The sequence below is a fragment of the Euprymna scolopes genome, chromosome 26, assembly GCF_053919585.1.
Source record: "Euprymna scolopes isolate OS-2025 chromosome 26, ASM5391958v1, whole genome shotgun sequence".
Classification (NCBI taxonomy): Eukaryota; Metazoa; Mollusca; class Cephalopoda; order Sepiida; family Sepiolidae; genus Euprymna; species Euprymna scolopes.
The window spans coordinates 30,304,465-30,328,006 of NC_136507.1; the positions used below are offsets into that span (position 1 = coordinate 30,304,465).

Below are 23,542 nucleotides of genomic sequence, written 5' to 3' on the forward strand. Positions count from 1 at the left end.
GCCTATTTCCATTCTATGGAGGCCAGGCGCGAACGAAGACCCCACAATTTTATTTCCTATATCCCTATTTAAGTTAAAACATACTTATCAAAGTATTATTATGTATATCTATATCAAAAACACTTGCCCATTCCTGTGTCTCGATATATCTTCTATCATTATATGTGATCAGTTTTCGCTAATAGTCAACAATATAGGAGCCTATTCGTGATCAGACACACACACAGACGTCCAGCTTTATATTATAGAAGAATATATATATATATATATATATGTGTGTGTGTGTATATATACGTACATATATGTATATATATGTATATATATGTATATATATATAAATAAATATATTTATTTATTTATTTTATTTATAAAATAGTTAGCCATAAATACGTGCTTTTCAATATTATATTTATTTTATTTTTATTATATTTATTTATTTATTATTTTGTAAACCTATTTTTTTATTGGTTGTATTCGCTTTTCTGTTCAATATATTTTTGTTTTCACTAATTACCGAGTTGTGTCTTTCTTTCGGACCTTTGTGGGACCAAAAATAACCATGAAGTGACCGATATCTATAAATATAAAAGTGTGTTCGCTTTTTCTGTATCGTGATGTTCCTAAGTTTTATGTATTTCCGAATTAGCTAGGTAGCCTTTGTCTATTGAACGGTTTTTATGACCATCTATTATATAAATCTCAACTGTATATATATAAAAGCGAAAATATATGTATGTGTGTTTGCTTTTTCTGTATGTCTACAAAAGGCTTTTTTCAGAGAAGCGGTCGCTCGCTTCACAACTTTTTAAAACTTTTTATATCACATATAAATCATAATATCTCACAGTTAACAACGAAGCTCGCCTGTCTATTTAATTTTCTCGATTTCGGGAAGATAAATATTCAACATTTGTCGCTCTCCGCATGTGGGTTAGTCTTTTTCCTATAACATCTTGGGGGGAAAAAAGCGTTCAGCAGTAAATGAAATACTATCCCTAGTCAAACTTTACCTCATTAACTCATTAAAAGGGGCACCTGCCAAATCCAAGTAATTAAATAAATTCAAACGTGTTTCCGTTAGCATCTCGCGGTGGAGCAATCGTTAACGTTGTACGTTTGTTTGTTTTTGTTTTTTTCACACTTTAATTTACAACTTTGCCTCAACGGTTCGGGTACGATCCTTACCTACCAAAACATTTTTTTAATCCCACCCCCCACCCCCGGAGTTTCCACACACACCTCCAAACACCCGGGCAACGCCGGGTACCCCCGCTAGTCTATAAATATAAAAGCGAAAATGTATGTATGTTTGTATGTGTGTTCGCTTTTTCTGTATGTCTACAAAAGGCTTTTTTCAGAGAAGCGGTCGGTCGCTTCACAACTTTTAAAACTTTTTATATCACATATAAATCGTAATATCTCACAGTTAACAACGAAGCTCGCCTGTCTATTTAATATGCTCGATTTCGGGAAGATAAATATTCAACATTTGTCGCTCGCCGCATGTGGGTTAGTCTTTTTCCTATAACATCTTGGGAAAATAAAAATCCCGCAGTCAAACTTTACATCATTAACTCATTAAAAGGGGCACCTGCCAAATCCAAGTAATTAAATAAATTCCAACGTGTTTCCGTTAGCATCTCGCGGTGAGGCAATGGTTAACGTCGCATGTTTTTTTTGTTTTTTTCACACATTAATTTACAACTTTGCCACAAGGGTTCGAGTTCGGTCCTCATACTTACTTTTTTTTAACCCCCACCCCCGGAGTTTACACACACACCTCCAAACACCCGGGCAACGCCGGGTACCCCTCACTAGTATATTATAAAAAACCATCTGCGCCATGAAGTGGCGTGTAGTATAGTTCGTCTTGTTTCATACATACCAATACAATATATACATATATATATATATATATATATATATATATATATATATATATATATATATATATATATATATATATTAGCAAAGAAGAAACATCTTTAGAAAACAATTTGCAACATTTTATTCAAATTCAAGTAAAAGTTTCTTTAATCAACAAAATGTTTGTTTTAATATATATTTAAACTATGTATATATATATATATATATATATATAAACTATATATTTATATATAAACTATATATTTATATATAAACTATATATTTATATCTAAACTATATATATATATATATCTAAACTATATATATACATATATCTAAACTATATATATATATATCTAAACTATATATATATTTAAACTATATATATATATATATATATATATATATATATATATATATATATATATATATATATATATATATATATACCTGTTCATTTCACAAATCGATTTTGCATTTGTTCATGGTAATTTCAAGATTGAAAATACACAGGAAAGTATTTTTTTTTATGTCTATTTATCCATATTTTTCATAATCGTGTATTTTCCATGATTTCTGGTTCCGGAGGAATTTCTGGTTCTTCATTTATCTCAAATAATGGATTGACCATTTGCCGTTCTTCCTGTGTGATCTCTGCGCCCCCGACGTGCCACGAGTTAGTTTTGCGGTCCAGTTCACTCTGCATATCATCCTCACGATTCAACATTTTCGCCCCCAGATAGTTCCGCGCCGTAGTCCCCGTCCAACGTGTGTTGCGCCATCTTGCTTTATCTCTTTCTTCAGCATTGCCAGGCACCTCGAGCCCCAGCGGCTTTGTGCCCACAGTCAGGGGAGTTTCCATTCGGATATCACTACCCCCAGAGATTTCTACCCTGAACTGGAAGGCATAAGAGACCTCGATCAGATCGCAATAATCCAAATCGGATTCTGGTATATACGGTGGCACTGCAAGACGTACATTCCTCCATTTCCGTCCTTCCGCATATCCCATCTCATATTCGTCTCGTCTTTTATTTACAATCTGCCGGAAACTGATGTTATTTTTCTGCGCAAAGAAGCTACTATTCATTAGCAACGCGGCTTGTACGCTGTTCACCACCTTCGGGCTCCGGTTCGTAATATCGGCATCGATTAGAATATCTTCACCCGGAACCAAACCGGATTTATTTATCGAAACGTTGGCCACGATCTTGCCGAACGAACACATCTTCCAGACTTTTTTTTGAGCCACCATGTCAACCGGCCTCAGCAGATCCGTCGAGAGAGGCGACGGTCTCACGACCAGGAAGGGTTCGCTCGTAATACTCGATTCGCCAACACGGGCTCCCTCGATTATCGCTTTCAGCACGTACGTCACATTGCCGTACTTGCCAATGTACGAAGACGGCAAGTCGTTCGGAAGCTGGTATTCAAAAGGAAAGTCGTGCGTGCCGTCATCAAGGTTCAACGGGGTTGTGTCCTGCGTGTCAAGGACCTGTTGCGAAGCGTCCATGTAGATTTCACTGGCTTGGTTTTGTTGGACGTTGTCTTCCCAACAAACGCGCCCTTCGCCGAGAATGCTGATCCGGATGGATCGCAACAAAGCAGAACGAGTTAAACATACAACGACGGAGCCTCGTACAATCTCGCCGGGTTGGTACTGATAATGTTCGTCGATATCATGTTCAAGGTTTATTGTTAGGTATTTTAATGGGAGACCCATCTTGAATTGGTTATATCTAATGACAAAATAGTTTAAATCGTTTAATCATGTTTTTTTTTTTTTTCTAATATTATCGAAGGGGAAGTCGCTTGTTACATGTGGATATCCTGCCCCGTTGAGGCGCCTTTTCTAAGATGTGATATCTTTATTGAAAACTTCTCCTTATATATTATATCTTATCTTTTTGTTGAATGCGATATCCTGTGTGTTGGGAAACTTCTGTTAAGATGTGATATCGTGTCGTTTTTGATAACCTCTCTTTAGATATATCTTATCTTTTTGTTAAATATTATCTTTTTTTTTTTTTTTTTTTTGCTAATTTCTTGTTAGATGTGATATCTCATCTTTTTTGATAGCCTCTGCTTAGAAATAATATCTTTTTTTTAATGTTGTTGTTTCATGTGATATCCCTTCGTAAGATAAAATATCCTTTCTGTTTGACAATCTCATTAGATATGATATTTTATCGTTTTGTGAAGCCTCCCATTGAACATGATATCCTGTCTTTTTGCGAAGTTGATCGTAAGATGTGATATCCTTTTTTTTTGGGGGGGGGGGGTCTTTTGTCAAATGTCTTTTAAGAGAGCCTCTTGTTAAACGTGATATCCTTTCCTTTTAGCAAGCATCTCAATAGATGAATTATCCTGTCTTTTTGTGAACCCGATCGTTAGATGTGATACTTTCTCTTTTTGTGAAGCTTCTTATTAGATGTGATGTCCCATCTCTGGCGTCGTTTTTTTTTTCTGGAAAAGAAAAGAAAAATTAATTAAAAAAAAATAATAATAAACATTTCATGATTTTTCAAAATAGCCAACAAAGCAAAAAAAAAAAAAAAGTGGGCGAATGAAACAAATAAATACACAACAAATAACTGTTACCAAAGGCAAGTTAAAGTTACTCTTCTACCTATCTGGATAAGTTTTTGGTTTTAACTTATTTTAAAGTGTTTTTCCTGTTCTTACTTTTAAATAAAGGTAGTGTAAAGCTTACCGAGTTAGAACGAAAAACAAAATGATCTCATTAGAGCCGTAGTAGAACATCGATAATCGGTCAAAAATCGAAAATTAAACCAAATACTGATAGAAACAGATCCAATAAATGTTATTCACCGAGCAAAAATGTAACGTTCTACCCGCGTTTCGTTTAATTTTCTTTTTATATTCATTTAATACCAAACTGAAAACTTCCGCGATACTTATACTTGCATAAAAGTCCAAGAAAAATATGCTTTATTTTTGGGAGTGCTTGTTAAAATATAGTCGACAAATCTATTTTTTTTTTTTTTTAGTATATCGTTTAAAACAAAAAACAATATCAGTACTTAATTGTCATGTCGAAAATAGTAATACATCCAAAAATTACGAAAATGCATCGATTAGAACAAATGCTATTGTGTTTTTAGTAAAATAAATTAAAAAAAAAAGTATATCACTATAGACAACAAATATTGCAACCATGACACAAGTCATCTAAAATATTCGGTTTAGAGTTATTTCCCCTGTATATAGACTCCCACTTCCTACTTTATAACGTCTAATAAAAATGTGATTTTACCCAATTTTGTGTAAAAATTACTTTTAACTATAAATAAATTTCTATTCGATGAATTTTCGTAATTTTTGGATATGTTACTATTTTCGGCATGACAATTATATATGTAATATTGATTTTGCTTAAAACGACATACTTAAAAGAAAAATTGATCTGGCGACTATAGCTCAACAAGCACGTAATTTTTTTTCATAATTTTTTAATACGTTACTATTTTCGACATGACAATTAAGTAAGTACTGCTGCTTTTGTTTAAAACAACATATTTTTAAAAACCGATTTGTCGACTGTATCTTAACAAGCTCTTTTTTTTTCCAACAAAAAAAAAAAAACAGCGCGCGACAACAATCACCAACTTGTGTTGTGGTTTCTCTAAGAAAACAACTATAACTCATGACTAAGCTGTAATGGACTAAATTACCTCCATACACGCCTATGGAATCAACACAATAAACAAATGTTAGAGGCATTGTAAAACACCAATCCGTCTATACTCCTATAAATTCGTTTTTCTTTTGTGTATATTGATATTCATATTAAAACCCTCTTTTCTATTTAATGTATTTATTTGCTTCCCCACCAAAGCAAATTAGACACAATTTTAATGTGCATTTTTTTTCATAATCGATATTTATATATATATATATATATATATATATATATATATATATATATATATATATATATATATATATATATATATATATATTAAGTAATGTGATTGATAATTTAAAATTTAAAAATCAAATTATAATTAAATTAAAAATCCGTTTCATAAGAAGGAACAATAACAAAATCAATTATCTGTACGATCGTTTCGGAAAACAATGCTTTTTATTGTGGTATACATCAAGTTATGTACAATAATTACATATAGTTTTTTAATAAGCAAGGTCTCCTCGTCAGCAAATTTTGAAGGGTTTTTATTGAATTTAAAAGACACCATAAATAAACCTAGCATTAAAAATAAGGCAGATGAATCTGTAAAGTCCGAAGTTTAAAACCTTTTTTTAAACCACGTTGTTTGGTTTTTATTTTATTTATTTTTTTTCAATTGGAAAACAAGATGGCCGCCATTAAAAATGATAGGGATTACGTTGGATACCGAATGTCTTCAAACACGGATAACTGCGTATTTGAGCAAAAGAAATAAATGCGATATTCATCCTCAGCGTACCCGAAAACACATTCAAAGTCGACAAATTAAGGTGAATGCCAAGGGTTAAAAGAGTAAGGGCCAAGGTTTCATTTAAAAAAAATATAAAAAAATAAAAGAAAAAAAAAGAATAAAAGAAAAACCAAACAACGTGGTTTTAAAAAAGGTTTTAAACTTCGGACTTTACAGATTCATCTGCCTTACTTTTAATGCTAGGTTTATTTATGGTGTCTTTTAAATTCAATAAAAACCCTTCAAAATTTGCTGACGAGGAGACCTTGCTTATTAAAAAACTATATGTAATTATTGTACATAACTTGATGTATACCACAATAAAAAGCATTGTTTTCCGAAACGATCGTACAGATAATTGATTTTGTTATTGTTCCTTCTTATGAAACGGATTTTTAATTTAATTATAATTTGATTTTTAAATTTTAAATTATCAATCGCATTACTTAATATTGAATTAGCTTTAGGACATTTAACTATCGAGCTTATTATATATCTAAATTACAACGAGCACTTTCTATTTCCTGTATTTTAATTAAACTAGTAATTTCACTGTTACATTAAAATACACTCAGCTCTTTAGACTATTGTTCTAATCTCCTTTAAATTATATATATATATATATATATATATATATATATATATATATATATATATATATATATTCGCCTACAAACACTCCCCCTTTTTTATTTGTGAATACAAATATGCTTAAAATAATCAGCCGAAACGGAGCAAAATATATTGTATTGTGGGGGGGGGGGTGAGGATTGTAAATAAAACAAACACAAAAAAAAAACAACTGCGCACGTCTCAAATTTTAATGTTGAAAATATGAATTTTGAATGTGTTTAATTTTTCATCTGTTGTGTTTTCAAGTTTTAATGTTTAATGCTGGATAAAATTGTCAAATAGAATTCTACGGGTGGGATAATCTATCTATCTATCTTCTATCCTCCTATAAATTCGTTTTTCTTTTGTGTGTATTGATATTCATATTAAACCCCCTCTTTTCTATTTATTTAAAAAGAAAATACAATTTTCTTATATATGGGTTGTGGAATTGCATTCACTAACAAAAGATCTAGCTAATTTGCATATTCTTTTACACATTCGTTTTAATTAATTCCCTGTAAGTTGCTTCGGTTTTCTAATGGGCTAATCATCTTTAGTTAACTATTTCGTGTAATTCTATTCATGCAAATATTCTACATGATTTATACTTGCATAATATTTGCGTAAAAAGTTTATAGTAAACACAAAATTGTTTCCATATATATTTATGTATACGTATGTATTTTTGTTTAACAAATTTTGCCTACCAAACCCCTCCTTGAGTTTTTGGTCTACAGATATGAAACTTCATATATAAGGTATTTGCATCCATGCAAAACTTTATATTTGTGCTTTAGCCCGGAAAAATCGGCGTAAAAGTGTGAAAATTAAAAAAGGAAATTTTCCAGGTGAAGGTCAAACGCCGGCGTTACGAATGCAACGTAGTAGCTATTGGTTCATGTTTTAATTTTTAGCCTTGCAGTAAACATGTTTTCATAGCCCAGTCATTGACGGCAGAGGCAAAATAAATCGTGAGCTGAACGTTTTGGTTTCGATTCTCAGTGGTGGCGCATGGGTCTTTTTTTCATGCTTTTTAAATCATTACTATATATTGCATCCAATCTATCTATCTATCTATATATATATATATATATATATATATATATATATATATATATATATATATATATATATATATATATATATATATATATATTTGATATACAGGGTACTGAGATTTGGGAAAACCTGTGTAATCTGTTTTCGGACAGAAATTTGGCTATTAAGGCGTCAAAGTTCAACGATTTGACCTTTGAGAACTCTACCAAACTCTTCCGACAATTTTGGGTATAAACACTTGAAATTTTAGATATAGGTTCCTTGGGCATGGCTCTAACTTAATAACTTGATTTGAGCCCCAAACAATAAATGTAAAGGGGTCATAATAGGGGTCAAAGTTTTTAAAAAATTGACCTCTGCGGTCTTTACTAAATTACTCAGACAATTTCTGGTCTAAACATTTGAAATTTTACATAAAGGGTATTCAGAGATAGGGCAAGCTTTTTAATCGGTTTTGGTGGAAAATTTTTTGTTACCAATATACAAATGCATGTATGTATGTATGTATGTATGTATGTATGTTTGCATGTCTGCCTAAAACTTTCGACAGAGGCGACGGATTTTCACAAGATAAGTATCATTTTAAAGTTCGACCTTTCAGACAACAAATATCGAAAAATTGGCTAAAATCATTAATATCTTCACCTTCAACTGGGCACTTTTATACAGGGGAGGGGTCGCTTTTTTCAAAAGTCATCCTCTCCTTTCGATTGTCTAGTCTTAATTTAAACCTACGTCACTTCCGGTTTGGCGGTGGTCGTAACAGCAAAGACATCAGGTTTTTTTCCGGTTCTTTTCCTTCTTTGCGGTACGGGTTCGAGCCTGCCTTCCTACTACCATTTTTTTTTTTTTTGCTCAACACACACCTCCAAACACCCGGGCAACGCCGGGCTGAAATGCTAGTATATCTATAAAAGTGAAAGTGTGTGTGTGTGTGTGTGTGTGTGTGTGTGTGTGTGTGTGTGTGTATGTGTGTGCGTGTACATTTCCCTGCCAAATAACTCTGTCAATTTCGGTCTAGAAACTCGAAACTTGGCATAAGTTATATTGAGATTTGGGAAAATCTTTTTAATCGGTTTTCGGCCAGAAATTTGGCTGTCAAGGGGTCAAAGTTCAACGATTTGACTTTTGAAAACTCTACCAAACTCTTCCGCCAATTTTGGGTCTAAACACTTGAAATTTTAAATGTAGGTTACTTCAACATGGATCAAACTTTATAATTTGATTTGAGCCCCAAACATGAATGTTAAGGGGTGAAAATTGGGGTCAAAGTTGAAAATAATTTGACCTCTGCGGTCTCTACCAAATTACTCAGTCAATTTCTGGTCATTTCATTTTAAATTTTACATAAAGGGTATTCAGACATAGATCAAGCTTTTTAATCGGTTTGGGTCGAAAATTTGAGTTGCCACGGGGTCAAAGTTAAAAAGATTTTTACCTTTGCGGTGTCTAGCGAACTACTCAGCCAATTTTGGGTCTAAACATTTGAAATTTATACATAACGGGTATTCAGACATGCAGCAAGCATTTTAATTAGTTTTGGGTGGAAAATTTGGCTGCCAAAAGGTCAAAGTTGAAAGAGTTAACCTTTCCAAATTCTACCAAATTCCTCTGCCAAATTTAGGTATAAAGACTTGAAATTTTAGATGTAGGTAACTTGGACATGGGTAAAACTTTGTATTTTGGTTTGAGACCAAAATAATAAATGTTAAAGGGTCAAAATTGGGGTCAAAGTTTTTAAAAAAATTGACCTCTGCGGTCTCTAAGAAATTATTCAGACAAATTTTGGTCTAAACATTTGAAATCTTACATAAAGTGTATTCACACATAGGGCAAGTTATGAACAGTACAAAAAGGCCTGAGCAAAGCCGGGCTGAACTGCTAGTATTAAATACACAATTACACCACATTAAAATTTATACTACAGTTTCTGTAATGTCCTTATTAGTTATCCGACTAAAGAAGGGTGGAAATTCACCCTTGTCTGTTCGTCTATCTGCACTTTTCTCAATAACTACGCCTTGGAATTTTTGGAAATTTTGTACAAACATTAAATATGATATGAGTAAAAAAAGTAACAGAACGGATTTGGGTGTCAGAAACCCCCTGCAAGGTCCCGGTACTATCTACATCCTTCCAGTGAAGGTCTGGTTAGTGCTCTTCTTCCTCGTTTTTTCCATCGTTCTTGATTCTTATCAATTAGTTGTGTAGTATCAACCGAGGCTGGTGCTATCACATTATGTGTGTTCGTATGCATGCATATGCGTGTGTGTTTGTGGGGGGGGGGTTGTGGAGTGGAGAGGAAGAGGAGATCTCTATTATTATCACTATTTATTCTCAAAAGGAGTTTTCACACAAACCTAATTTAAAGGTTACTCACTCACAACAACCGGTGGTGTTCCCTAAAGTCTGGATGACAACAAGTCTCCCCAAATTTTTACTACTCTCTACTTCTTTTTTTCAACTGTTGCAAATGACTTTGTGTTATCACAACAGCTGTTTGCCATTGACTTCTCCCTGATGAAGACCATTTGTCTTCACTGGATTTTGAGTAGTAATAAGCTGTAGATTCCATGAACAAAGCTTCTTTCTTAAAACTGCACAGCTGTGGAACTCTCTTCCATTTGTCTGCTTTCCGGTTGACTATAATATGGTCGTCTTCAAGTCTAACGTAAGCAAGTTCTGATGAGCCGTTCCGCTTATGTAATCTAATTTACCAAATTTACACTAACAATTACTACGAAATTGCCCCATTGACCACTGTACTCTTATTACCCCTAATCCTCGAGTTGCCTCTAGTCTTGATAAGTAGTGACTCCTTTGTAAAAAAAACAAAAAAAAACAGAAGCCTTTCTAAGGTCCCAGTACCGTTCGCACTCCATCTAGTCTAGTGAGTGCTTTTCTTTTCTAAATCCTTCCATCACCCTTGACTCCTCACACCTATTTTTTGCAGTATCAGCAGAGATTGATTTTTTTTTATGAAAGGAGAGGCAGTTTATAAGATTTCTTGCAGTTTCAGTTCTCTTGGTTCCATGTGGTTTTCCTTTTATTTTTTTGTTTTACTTCCATTGCAGTTTGGTTGGTTAGTATTTGTAGTTTATGTGAATTAGTTTCCACATTTTTTTTTTTTTTTTTTATTCCATTTTAACCCCAAACAAGGCACAGTGCCACTTTGAAGTAGGGGCTACTATTGGGGACATAAGTTGAAGGGACATTATGGAGGGAGATGAGTAGCAAGATGTCTGTTCACATTACACTTGAACTTCTGCATATCAGTACAGTTGGGAAAGCAGAATCCCGGAAGGGAGTTCCAAAGTCTAGCAGTTCTGGGGAAGAAACTATTGGAGTAGAAGACTTTCTTAAACCTAGGGATTTCTACTGTGTAGGGGTGGGATTTAGTTGCTTGTTGGCTTTGTCGGAGATATTCACGTCAGGGGTACAATGGCTTGTAGTTCGTTAGAGTATTCACCATTAAAATACTTGTAGAACAGCCAGAGGGATGCAACATTTCGTTGATGGGACAGAGGCTGAAGCTTTGATGACAGTTCATGACCTATCAGGTTGGTGATTCTCTTTTGAACCCTGTCCAGAAGTGAGAGGCTAGTAGCAGATGCGCCAGCCCAAATATAACAACAGTACTCCATACATGGTGGCCTTATAGAGGTACAGGATACTTTTATGTGTAAGCATCTTTTTAGCACAGTTTTTAAGGGTTTTCCTTATTATTATTATTTTATTATTTTATTCACTAGGAGTTTTCATCGAGGTCATCATCAAAGGTTTCTCTTTGAGAACAATCTGTGGTGTTCTCTGGAGTCTGAGTGACAACAACTCTTCTCAGATTTCCGAAACTCTCTATCTCTTTCGATAATCTTTGCAAATCAACCTGTGTCATCGCAACAGCCATCCACTACCGATCTCTTATTGGCGGCGACCATTGGTCTTCACTGGAATTTAGGTAGCACTAAGCCTTCTCAAGGTCCTCCTCGAACTCACCCAGTGAAGGTCTGGTTTATTCTTTCTCTCCTCAGCCTTTCCATTCTCCTTGACCCTCCTCGATTATTTGGTGTGGCACTAGTTTATACCGACACTACATTTTATTATTATTTACTCATGAGGAGTAGTCACACAGGAATATTATCACACAGGACTCGTGAGGAATAGTTACACAGGAATATTATCACACAGGACTCATGAGGAGTAGTCACACAGGAATATTATCACACAGGACTCATGAGGAATAGTTACACAGGAATATTATCACACAGGACTCATGAGGAGTAGTCACACAGGAATATTATCACACAGGACTCATGAGGAGTAGTCACACAGGAATATTATCACACAGGACTCATGAGGAGTAGTCACACAGGAATATTATCACACAGGACTCATGAGGAATAGTTACACAGGAATATTATCACACAGGACTCATGAGGAGTAGTCACACAGGAATATTATCACACAGGACTCATGAGGAGTAGTCACACAGGAATATTATCACACAGGACTCATGAGGAGTAGTCACACAGGAATATTATCACACAGGACTCATGAGGAGTAGTCACACAGGAATATTATCACACAGGACTCATGAGGAGTAGTCACACAGGAATATTATCACACAGGACTCATGAGGAGTAGTCACACAGGCTATTATCAAAGATTTCTCTTTAAGAACAACTTGTGGTGTTCTCTGGAGTCTGACTGATAACAAGTCTTGCCAGATTTCCAGTACTCTCCATCTCTTTCGATAACCATTGCAGATGAATTTGCATTATAATAACAGCTGCTTACCATTGATTTTTTGTTAGCGGCGACCATTGGTCTTCACTGGAATTTGGGTGTTAAAAATGTCTCTCCAAGGTCCCAGTCCTCTTTGCACTCATATAGCGAAGATCTTCTTAGTGCTTTCTATCCTCGGTCTTTCCAACCTCCTTGACCCTCCTCACTTATTTGGTGTGGCATCGGTTTATGGTGAAACACACACAGAAAAAAAAATATGGGGAGGAAGTCAGGGGCGCAGGGAGTACGCAGTTTCAGTTTTCATGATTCCATGTGATGCTCCTTGTGTTTTACATCTGTAGCATTTTCTGTATATCCAGTTTGTTCATATACCTGTAGTCTCCACATGCAAGGGTTTTCCTTAATATTTCAGCCGTTTTCATTACTGTTATCCGTTGTATCTTATCAGTCATCCCTCTGATTCCAATCTCTCCCATTCTATTTACAAAGTTTTTTTGGTATTGTTCCTAGCGCTCCTACTATTAGTGGTGTTATGTCGACTTTTTCCATCTTCCATTTTACTTTGAGCTCTTTGGCCAGTTCAGTGATTTGTACATCTATGTGTCATAGGATTTTGTTACTTTCATTTTCAACTACTGCTGCTCATACCACTTGTATGGCTGTTCAAGATGCAATTGTCTGCATAATTCCCAGTCTACTGCCTTCCCCACTTGATCGTGTCAATTCTTATACTCTTTTTGAGCTAGTTTGCTGCATTCGCTTATGAGTTTATTGTTTTTTCCACAGAGTCTACATTTGCTGTTTTCTTGTGTCTTATCGATCCTTGCTTTGACGTGGTTGATTCTAATCGTGTTATCTTGTGCTGTTATTATTATGAGTTCAATTTCTCTGTTTAAGTTTCCTTTTTGCAGCCATGTCCAAGTGTTTTCGTTATCCTCATCTTTTGTCATCCTGATGAATCGTCCTCTCTGTGCAGTTGTTTCTCTTCCCATTTTTCTTTTCTCATCTTATTTCTCGTTTCTTCTGTTTCTGTCTTGTTTGTTTTTTCAGTGTTTTTTTACTGCAGTAATTATTCTGTCCGTGTTCTGCATTACGTATTTTAAAAATTCTTTTTTATTTTCATTTACACAATCTTCTATACAGATCAGTCCTCTTCCTCCGTCTTTCCTTTTTACATAGAGTCGGTCAATATCATCCTTTGGGTGTAGTGCATTGTGTACAGTCATGAGTTTCATGGTCTTCTGGTCGAGTTGCCTCAGTTCTTCTTTGGTCCAACCTATAAATGGTCCAGAGTGTCTTACTAGTGACACTGTCCATGTGTTTAAACTTTAAATAAGTTTGTTATTATTATTATTATTATTATTATTATTATTATTATTATTATTATTATTATTATTAGACATTTTAGTCCATTAAAAATGGACAAAAGTTAGAGTTTTTTCACTTAAAATGAATGCTTTAGGTCAAACTGATGATTTAATATGGTTAAATTTGTGTCCATTTTTTTTGCATTAAATACTAATCCCTAACTGTGCATCGAATGGATATTATAATACTTAGTTCAATGCACCTAATCAAAACAAAGGCTCATACAAAATTTCAGCCAGATCAACTCAGTAGTTTTCGAGAAAAAGTGAAACAGACAGAGATAGACAGATTTTAAAAAATTCAATACATTTTTGTTATTATATAAGACTTTTTTTCTTCTTTTACATTCAGAAAATACAAGAAAGGAATTCCTTTCATTCTTCTCTCGTGGTTTCCATGCCAACATATTTCAGATTTTATGGCACATAAAAATATTTTCTCGTGCATTTCAATGGCAGTAGTAAAACTTCGGTTTTTTTTATGTTGTTATTAAACATTTGACAAAAAAAACAGAAATCAAAGTGGGGCATACGTGGCAGATTCCCACACCCAAATTGGTAAGTTTGTTTTTCTAAGGAGATCTGTACAGTTCACAGGAACTGTAGGAGGGCAAGTATATTGAATAGATTTATAATTAACTCGTATAGTGTGTAGGAAACTAAAAAACAAGTGAATAAATAAATAAAAATTAAAGTTAAAATGGGAACAAAAATATAAATAAACACTTCCAGTTTTATCTGAAAGGCTATACAGGGTGTAACGATAAAATTGTCGCCCTACAAAAGACGACATGATTCCATTTCCGTTTGATGAAACCCGGTTTTCTTTTTTTCTTTTTTTTTTTTTTTTTGTGTAGACCATCTGCTAGTTAGTCAGTTGTGTAAAAATCCCAAGAGCGATAGGAGCCTTCTATCATATCTGAATGTTCAACAAATGAGATCAGAGATGCAACGCTGTACAACTCATGCTCTCTACCGATCCAAGTTATGACAATAGGACCATTGCCAGAACCCTCAAAATGCAAATCCAGATGGTTGAACGCTTGAGGGCACAGCTCAACAAAGTTTCCGGCCACGGTTATAGTCTTTGGTGTGGTTTCAAGCGAGGGTCACATCATGCCACCTCACATCTTCAAAGTCGGTTTGAAATGGACTATTTTAGAAAATGAAAGCCTGAGGGGTTTTTTATGCAGTATTTTACATGTATGATGTTGTTACTTACATCAGGAAGTCAGGTGGTGTGTCTCTGATGCTATATTTCGGGATGTCTTCCCTTCATCAGGCATATGCTTGACTTTCAAAACGTGCATGGCCGATTTTATTGTAGATGGAGCAGGTTGCAGAAATTAGAAATTAATTTATCTGTTTCAGATGAAAAATTTATTAATATCAGACGTGTGTTGTTACTTGATGTTATTTGCAGTCTTTTTTATAGATATATAATAATAATTATATAATAATAATTATATAATAATAATAATTATATAATAATAATTATATAATAATAATAATTATATAATAATAATTATATAATAATAATAATAATTATATAATAATAATAATTAGCGTTAATTACTCATCTTTGTATTATTAACTAGTTTTTATTTGTTTATTATATTTATTTGTTTTGTTTTTTCTGTGATTCTCTTAGGATCGATGGACGTTTTCATTTGCTTTTATATTTCTACTGTAATTATCGGGTGTCTTTTGGTATTTGATATTATTTATAGTTTTTAATTAATATCTAACCGTAATTGTTTTGTATTATCAGCTAGTCTTTTTCATTTATTTCATTTATTTACAAGGTAAATAAGTTTCTATGCGTTTTTCGTATGGGCACTTTTATTGATAGTACACGCATGGAACTCCAGTCTCCTTCAAAGTAATTTCCTCCGGCTGCAATGCACTTGTTGTGCCGATCCAACAACTTCTGGAAAGCCTCATGGAAGTCCTCTCGTGTGAGCGTGCGAATGACCCTCGTCACAGCCTCTTTCATCTCCTCGGTTGTCTCATAACAACAGCCTCTAAGGTTTTCCTTGAGCTTAAGGAATAATCAAAAGTCACGGGGAGCAAGGTCTGGACTATAGGGAGGGTGAGGAACTGTCTTGATATCCATCTTCGTCAAATAATCTGTGACAAGGAAAGCGGAGTTTTCATACAAGTTAGCATCAAAGATTTTTCTTTGCGAACAATCTGTGGTGTTCCCTGGAATCTGAGTGACAACAAGTCTACTCAAATCTCCAGTACTCACAACCACTTTTGATTATTATTATTATTATTATTATTATTATTATTATTATAATGATAATGATAATAATAATATGATAATGATAATGATAATAATAATAATAATAATAATAATATGATAATGATAATAATAATATGATAATGATAATAATAATATGATAATGATAATGATAATATGATAATGATAATGATAATAATAATAATAATAATAATAATAATATGATAATGATAATGATAATAATAATATGATAATGATAATGATAATAATAATATGATAATGATAATAATAATATGATAATTATAATGATAATAATAATAATAATGATAATGATAATAATAATAATAATAATAATAATAATAATATGCCCCTTAATATCTGATGGCACTTTTATTGGGGCAATATTTTCTAGGAAACGTATATTTAATTTTTTTTATCATATTTTTTTTCCATTACACACTTAAATTCACTTTTTATCTGAATTATCCACGGTATTTATTTTTAAGGCAAAATCTATGCCAAAATCTCTGCCGAAAACTAAAAGAAAATTATAGCAGCAAAAACTTCCTAGAACTGCTCGTCTATGGCACACAATACTAGTTTGTTTTATCATATCTTTTTCTTTTACACATATAAATTGCCCTTTTTTATTTGAATTATTTCAAGTATTTGGTTTGGTTTGGTTTGGTTTGGTTGTTTTATGGTATATGAACCCTTTTCAGGTTATTTAATGCCGCATCTAGTTATTTTGGAAAAAGTTTTGATGTTGCATCCATTTATTTTGTAGAAGGTTTTTATTCTTGAAGCTCTTGGTATCTTTAATCGCTTGTTTGTAGTATTTGGTTTGGTTGTTTAATAGTTGTTTTACCGTTTTTGTTCTCTGTCTCGCAGAACATGAATAAGTTTTGCAATGGGAGAGGGAAAAGGGTTACAGCATTAATGTTTGGTACATTTTAAGTTAGGAAACCAGTCGGGAAGTGGGGAAGATAGAAAGAGAAAGGGGAAATGGGAGGGGGAAAAGATGAGTTGTTGTTTTCTGTTTTGGGTTTTGCAGAGCATAATTGAGTTTTGCAAAAGGAAGTAGAAAAAAAAAACGAAAAAGCATCAATGTTAGGTGCTTTTCGTCTCAGGAAGCCAATATCTTCTGACAGCCTGATCTGCTAGCACCGGATCAAGTATTTATATTTAAGGCAAGTAAACATTGTAAAACTTAATCTTTTTTGATGCCATGTTTTCTTCATTGTACAAACCCACACAAATCATTGGCGGTTACCAACTGAAAACGAACGTGACTTTACCATCCATTCAAAACGAGCTTAAGTCATTCATTGTTCATAAAAGCAAAGTTGTAGGTAAATATCTTCATAAAAGAATGTTTGTGTGCATCGAACTAGTTTCCCCCTTTCTTTTTTTTAAGGAAAATATTTGACTGTCATGACCCAGAAAATAAGGAAAAATAGAGTACCCGTCCTTATTCATTGTCAATTTTTTTTTATTCAGAGATATTAAACAAGTTTATAAAGAATGGCGTAGTTATCTATAACATAAATCTCACCTATCTGTTTAAATGTATGTATGTATGTAAGTAAGGAGGGTCTGTTTTTTCGCTGACATTGTTTGCAAATCATTCAAGCCTCGCGTCAATGACGTCAGATAAAATGCGTTATTTCAACTGCTCATGACGTCACAACCACGGTAGGTGTATCGATAAGACCGTTTGTTTGTTTTGTTTTTTTGGGGGGGGGGTCACATCTTTTTTTCCTCTGGCACGTTACGGGTTCGAGCCTGTTTACTACTTCTATTTTTTATTTTATTTTATTTATTTATTTATTTATTTATTTATTTTTGCTCAACCAACACCCTTACACACACCTCCACTTTCTTTTCTGCTTTCACGTCACGGGTTCGAGCCTGTCTGCCTACTACACCTTTTTTTTTTTTTTTGCTCAATACACGCCTCCAAACACCCGGGAAACACCGGGCAACGCTGGGCACCCAGGTTAGTATGAAATGAATATAAAAATTGTTGGGGAAAAACAAAAAACGACAATATTGAAAAAAAAAAAAAAAATTTATTTCACATTTTTCGCTCAACTATCTTAGCCTCATCAGAAATGTCTAATTTCCGATGTCAAATCGATACTTATGCAGAATAGGGGCCGCGTTATCGTTGGCATATTTCGGGCAGGTTATGGAAATCACCAGAAGATACTGCAACGCTTAATGAATGAAATCGTAGCAAACGACAATTGACAAACGGTATCGTCTGTTTATTGAAATTTTTTACAATATATATTTGTTGGTGCTTATTAAAATAAAGTTAACAGATCGGATTTTTAAATATGTCATTTTAAACAAAAACAACAGTACTTAATTGTCATGTCAAAAATAGTAATATATCCAAAAATTACGAAAATTCATCGAGTAGGACAACTGCTGTTGTGTTTTTAGTAAAAAAAAAAAAAAGAAGTCCATCGCTGTGGTCTTTAAAAAAAGTACGCCATTAAAGTGTCAAAAAGGGAGATAAGTATGTCCTCTGTAATCGCAATGTTCAATGGTCATCTAGAGGAAATGGCATTCACCCCAATTTTTCCGTAAAAATTATTTTTAACTATAAATAATTTTCTACTCGATGAGTTTTCGTAATTTTTAGATATATTATTATTTTCAACATGATAATTATTATTTTCAACATGATAATTATTATTTTCAACATGATAATTATTATTTTCAACATGATAATTAAGTACTGCTGTTTTGCTTAAATCCACATATTTAAAATAAATCGATCTGTCGATTCTTTCTTACAAGCACCTATTTGTTAGGTGAAAGTGCAGAATAGTTAACAAAGCCGCTTCACCTCCCCACGTTAAGAATGGCTTTTAAATAATAACGTCAATATTTCAGCTGCATAAACTGCATAAGTACCATTCTTTTTCATTGAAATTGCAATACAATGACTGTTGTCCGTGGTAATAATACGTTTTTCTCTTTTAATGTTTAACTGTTTCCAAGCGTTTTAAACACTGCCCGTCGTTTTTGCTAAAAAAAAAATAATAATCTATATATTAATATATTAATACGATAGCGTGTGTGTTATTTTCTGTGTCACGCTTATATCCGGGTCGTTTCATTATTATGTACTTCCATTTCTTGTCATAAATAATTTTACTCTTCATAAGTTTTTTTTTCGGTTTCAATTCAAGCTAATCCACCCAAGTCATATGGATATATATATATATATATTTTTTTTTTGAAATCGCAACTTTATATAAAGATCGATAGAACATTAACTCTATAATAATATATATGAAATCTGCAAGAATTAAAATATCATATTCAAGCGTACTTTACGACCGGGCTACGCCGGGCTCCCCTGCTAGCTTAGATTGAATACTTTTGCAGTTTTAACAAAATAGCTACAATAATATCAGAGCGTCTCCATTTACGCTGAACATCTTCAGAATGCAACATCAATATATTACATATGAGTCCCCTGTGGAATTTCCACAGGTCTAGCTAGTATAATAATAATAATAATAATAATAATAATAATAATAATAATAATAATAATAATAATAATAATGATAATAATAAATCGAAGTTTTTGATGGGCATCTACTTAAAAATTGGACCGCGTTTATGCAAAAAAAAAAAATAAATAAATTTAAAAAAAAAAAGTTTTCGTTCAACACCTTTCAGTCGTTTATGTGAAAGTGTAAGGGTAGCTGCACGTGTAATTGTGAGGCAAGGGTTGCACGATCTCCAACCACACCTCTCCTGAAACGGCACTCTAAAAAACATTAACATGAATTATCTCGTCGATGGCAATATATGAGGTTCATATAACAATCAAGTTGTCCGAAATCCACACAGATGAATTATTTAATGTAGTGAAACGTTTATGTAGAACCACCCACACTTTTTGGAACAACTGCTAATCTTAGTCGGTGCAATGGCTGCCACAAGACAGAGCACACAGTAGACCTCAGATTTTATATCAGAGTATTTTTTTTCTTCTCCTAAGTGTATGTCTTAACGAAGACTGAGGGTGCATCTCTCCCAGTGGTTTTTAAAACACACCCCAGATACAAACTTGGAAATTCCTACTTTCCAGCGCAATACGTATTATAACATCTAGCATTGCTAAATGGTCACCCACCTGTTACTAACCAAGCTCATCGTTGCTTAACGTGGTTAATCTAACGAGAACTGGTGTGTCAACATTGATTGCATGCTCTACTCGGGGACCCACTGTGGTGCACTAGGAGAAAGCTTTACATGTCTCCCCGCAATGACTTAGTCCGCAATACAGTGTAGTTAATTACCCAATCGTGAAATACGCTTAATTATGATATTTTAATTTATGCAGATTTCTTTTTTGTCATTATAGAGCCAATTCTCTATCGATTATTATATTGTACCCAATATATAGTAGCAATTTAAAAAGTTTCCAAAAAATATATGACTTGGATGCCATTAGCTAAAATCGAAACCAAAACGTTCAGCTTTTCAACAGTATTGACTACCATATGAGCTAAGGACAGATGTATATAAAAACTTTAAAAATCAATGCAGTTTAACATAGAAATGTATATTTGCACATGCATAGAGGAGCACTTTAAGTCGACTTATGCCTGCAAAGTTCCAACTGTTCCATTTTGAACCCTTAGCAGCTATTTTACTGGCTAAAAACCAAATCAAATTTGTTCACCAAGTCTGAATCCCCTATATATCAAGTTTCAAGTCAGAGCAAAAATTGACAGAGTAGTTTTGTAGAGACTATTCTGCCCACACACAAAGTAATATATATATATATATATATATATATATATATATATATATATATATATATATATATAAAGAAATAAAATTACAATAAGTTTACCAAGGTAATCAAAATGGTAAACTTAAAATATATTATAAATATTAAAGAGTTAATATTTACAAGTAATGTAATCTCAACCAGATGTAAAAGCTCAATAAAACCGAAAAGGAAATAGAGCTTATAATATGAACAAATGATTAATAAAACATGTTAAAAAACATCTTGAAAAAGAGTTAAAAACATATTTAATTTTAAAAAGGAAGCACAAGATAAGTGGATAGTCCTTAATCCGAGGAGTTTCGAAGAAATACTTTCCTCCTCATCAGAGGGCAGGAATTAGCAAAATGCAGGATCGGATTTTGCATGTAAAAGTATTTAATGAAACCACAAGTCACAGATCTTACTTGGTTAAAAAAAAGGGTGAGGTAAGGGGAATAGGAGGTAAAAGAAAAAATGATAAAACGATTTCACATGAATAGATAGTCCGGTGAAGGGTAAAAAATCCAAGAATGGTAAAATCCAAACACGGTCGAATGAAAAACTTCCAATCCAACAGGTAAGTTCCAAAAAAAAAAAAAAAAAAATATATATATATATATATATATTATTAGCAGAACCTGTGGAAATTCTACAGCGGCATCTTTCATATGTTATATATTGCTGATGGGAATTCTATGGATGTTCAGCATGAATGGAGACCCCCGCGATTTTATTGTAGCCCTTTTGTTAAAACTGTAAAATTATTTATCTAAGTAATCTGGTTAATGTAATATCAGAATATATCTGGTTATAACAGTCTATCTCTAATCTCGACATATTTCCATTGTGTGGACGCCTGACACGAACGGAAGCTCCACAATATCATTATAGCATCTTTAAGACAGAACAGATACTACCCTTGGATCCTAGCAAGACGACCAAGAAGATATATTTTAGTTTCACATACAGGCCAAAAACGACATCATTTTCTTCTTTTTCTTCTTTTACGTTAATGCCTGATCTATGAAGACATGTTTGCTGCAAGGTTAAAAATTTAAATATGAACCAATAGTTATTACGTTATGCATGCATATTCGTAATGCAATCGTTCAAACTTCACCTGGCAAATTCCACTTTTTTTATTTTCACACTTTTGTACCGATTTTCCCCGGCTAAAACCCGAATATAAAGTTTCGCATGGGTTCGAATACGCTATATATTAGGTTTCATGTCTTTAGACCAAAAACTAACTCAAGAGTTTGAAAGGCAAAATATTTTAAACAAATATATATATATATATATATATATATATATATATATATATATATATATATATATATGCATACATAAATATGTATATAGAAAGAAGTCCCATGAGAAAACCGAAAAAACTAATCGTGATTTAATCTATATATCAACACGATAGAGTGTGTGTTATTTTCTGTGTCACGCTTACATCCGGGTCGTTTAATTGTTATGTACTTCTATTTCTTGTAATAAATAACTTTACCAAGAATTCTTCTTAAGTTTTAGTTTCGGTTTCGATTATAGTTGACTAGCCTGGGTGCCGGTGTTACCCGGGTGTTTGGAGGTGTGTGTGTTGAGCAAAACAAAAAAAAAAAAGTGGTAGTAGGCAGGCAGGCTCGAACCTGTAGTGCGAAGGAAGAAAAGAACATGAAAAAAAAAATGACGTATGTGCTGTTGCGTCCATCGCCAAACCGGAAATGGTGAAGGTTTAAATTAAGACTAGTCAATCAAAAAGAGGGAATGGCTTTTGGAAATATCGGTGAAAAAAAGCGACCCCCCCCCTGTAGAAAGGGATGGTGCACACTAGTTTTTAAGGTCAAGGTCAAAGGTTAAGGTCGGAACTTTGCTGTACGTGAATATCTTTGTTAGTATATATATATATATATATATATATATATATATATATATATATATATATATATATATATATATATATATATATATATTTACATAGATTTTGTTGTTGATTTTTTAAACGATATTAAGATTAGCGTCTTCACCTTGAAGATCGGATTTATTTTTTTTGTTTTTTTTCAGAAACTGCCCAGTGTGTGTGTGTGTGTGTGTGTGTGTGTGTGTGTCTGGTCACGAATAGGCTCTTATATATGGTTGACTATTTTAAAAACTGATTACATATAATGATAGAAGATGTATCGAGACACAGGAATGGGTATGTTTGATCTGGAAGAACGGTGGTTCATTAAAATTGGGGGGTCTGCGTTCGCGCCTGCCCCCAAAGTATGAAAAAAAAAACGTTTACAAGGGTTTTTGATCTAGATGTACATAATAATACTTTGATAAGTATGTTTTAACTTAAATAGGGATGGTATAATAAAATTGTGGGGTCTGTGTTCGCGCCTGGCCTCCA

At 33.3% G+C, this 23,542-nt stretch overlaps 2 protein-coding genes across 3 annotated transcripts in view; one reads left to right on the plus strand and one right to left on the minus strand.

The window, feature by feature from the left end:
• The window catches only part of LOC145247958 (coiled-coil domain-containing protein 180-like), a 314,311-nt gene that overhangs the window by 106,494 nt on the left and 184,275 nt on the right, over nucleotides 1–23,542 (plus strand). The gene's annotated exons all lie outside the window — the stretch shown is intronic.
• LOC145247955 (arrestin domain-containing protein 2-like) overlaps nucleotides 2,317–23,542 on the minus strand; it is a 75,325-nt gene continuing 54,099 nt past the window's right edge. Inside the window, exon 2 of the mRNA XM_080109602.1 lies at nucleotides 2,317–4,332. Coding sequence (XP_079965728.1) covers nucleotides 2,417–3,589 — 1,173 coding nt within the window. The 5' untranslated portion in view covers nucleotides 3,590–4,332 and the 3' untranslated portion in view covers nucleotides 2,317–2,416. The remainder of the gene's footprint in view (nucleotides 4,333–23,542) is intronic.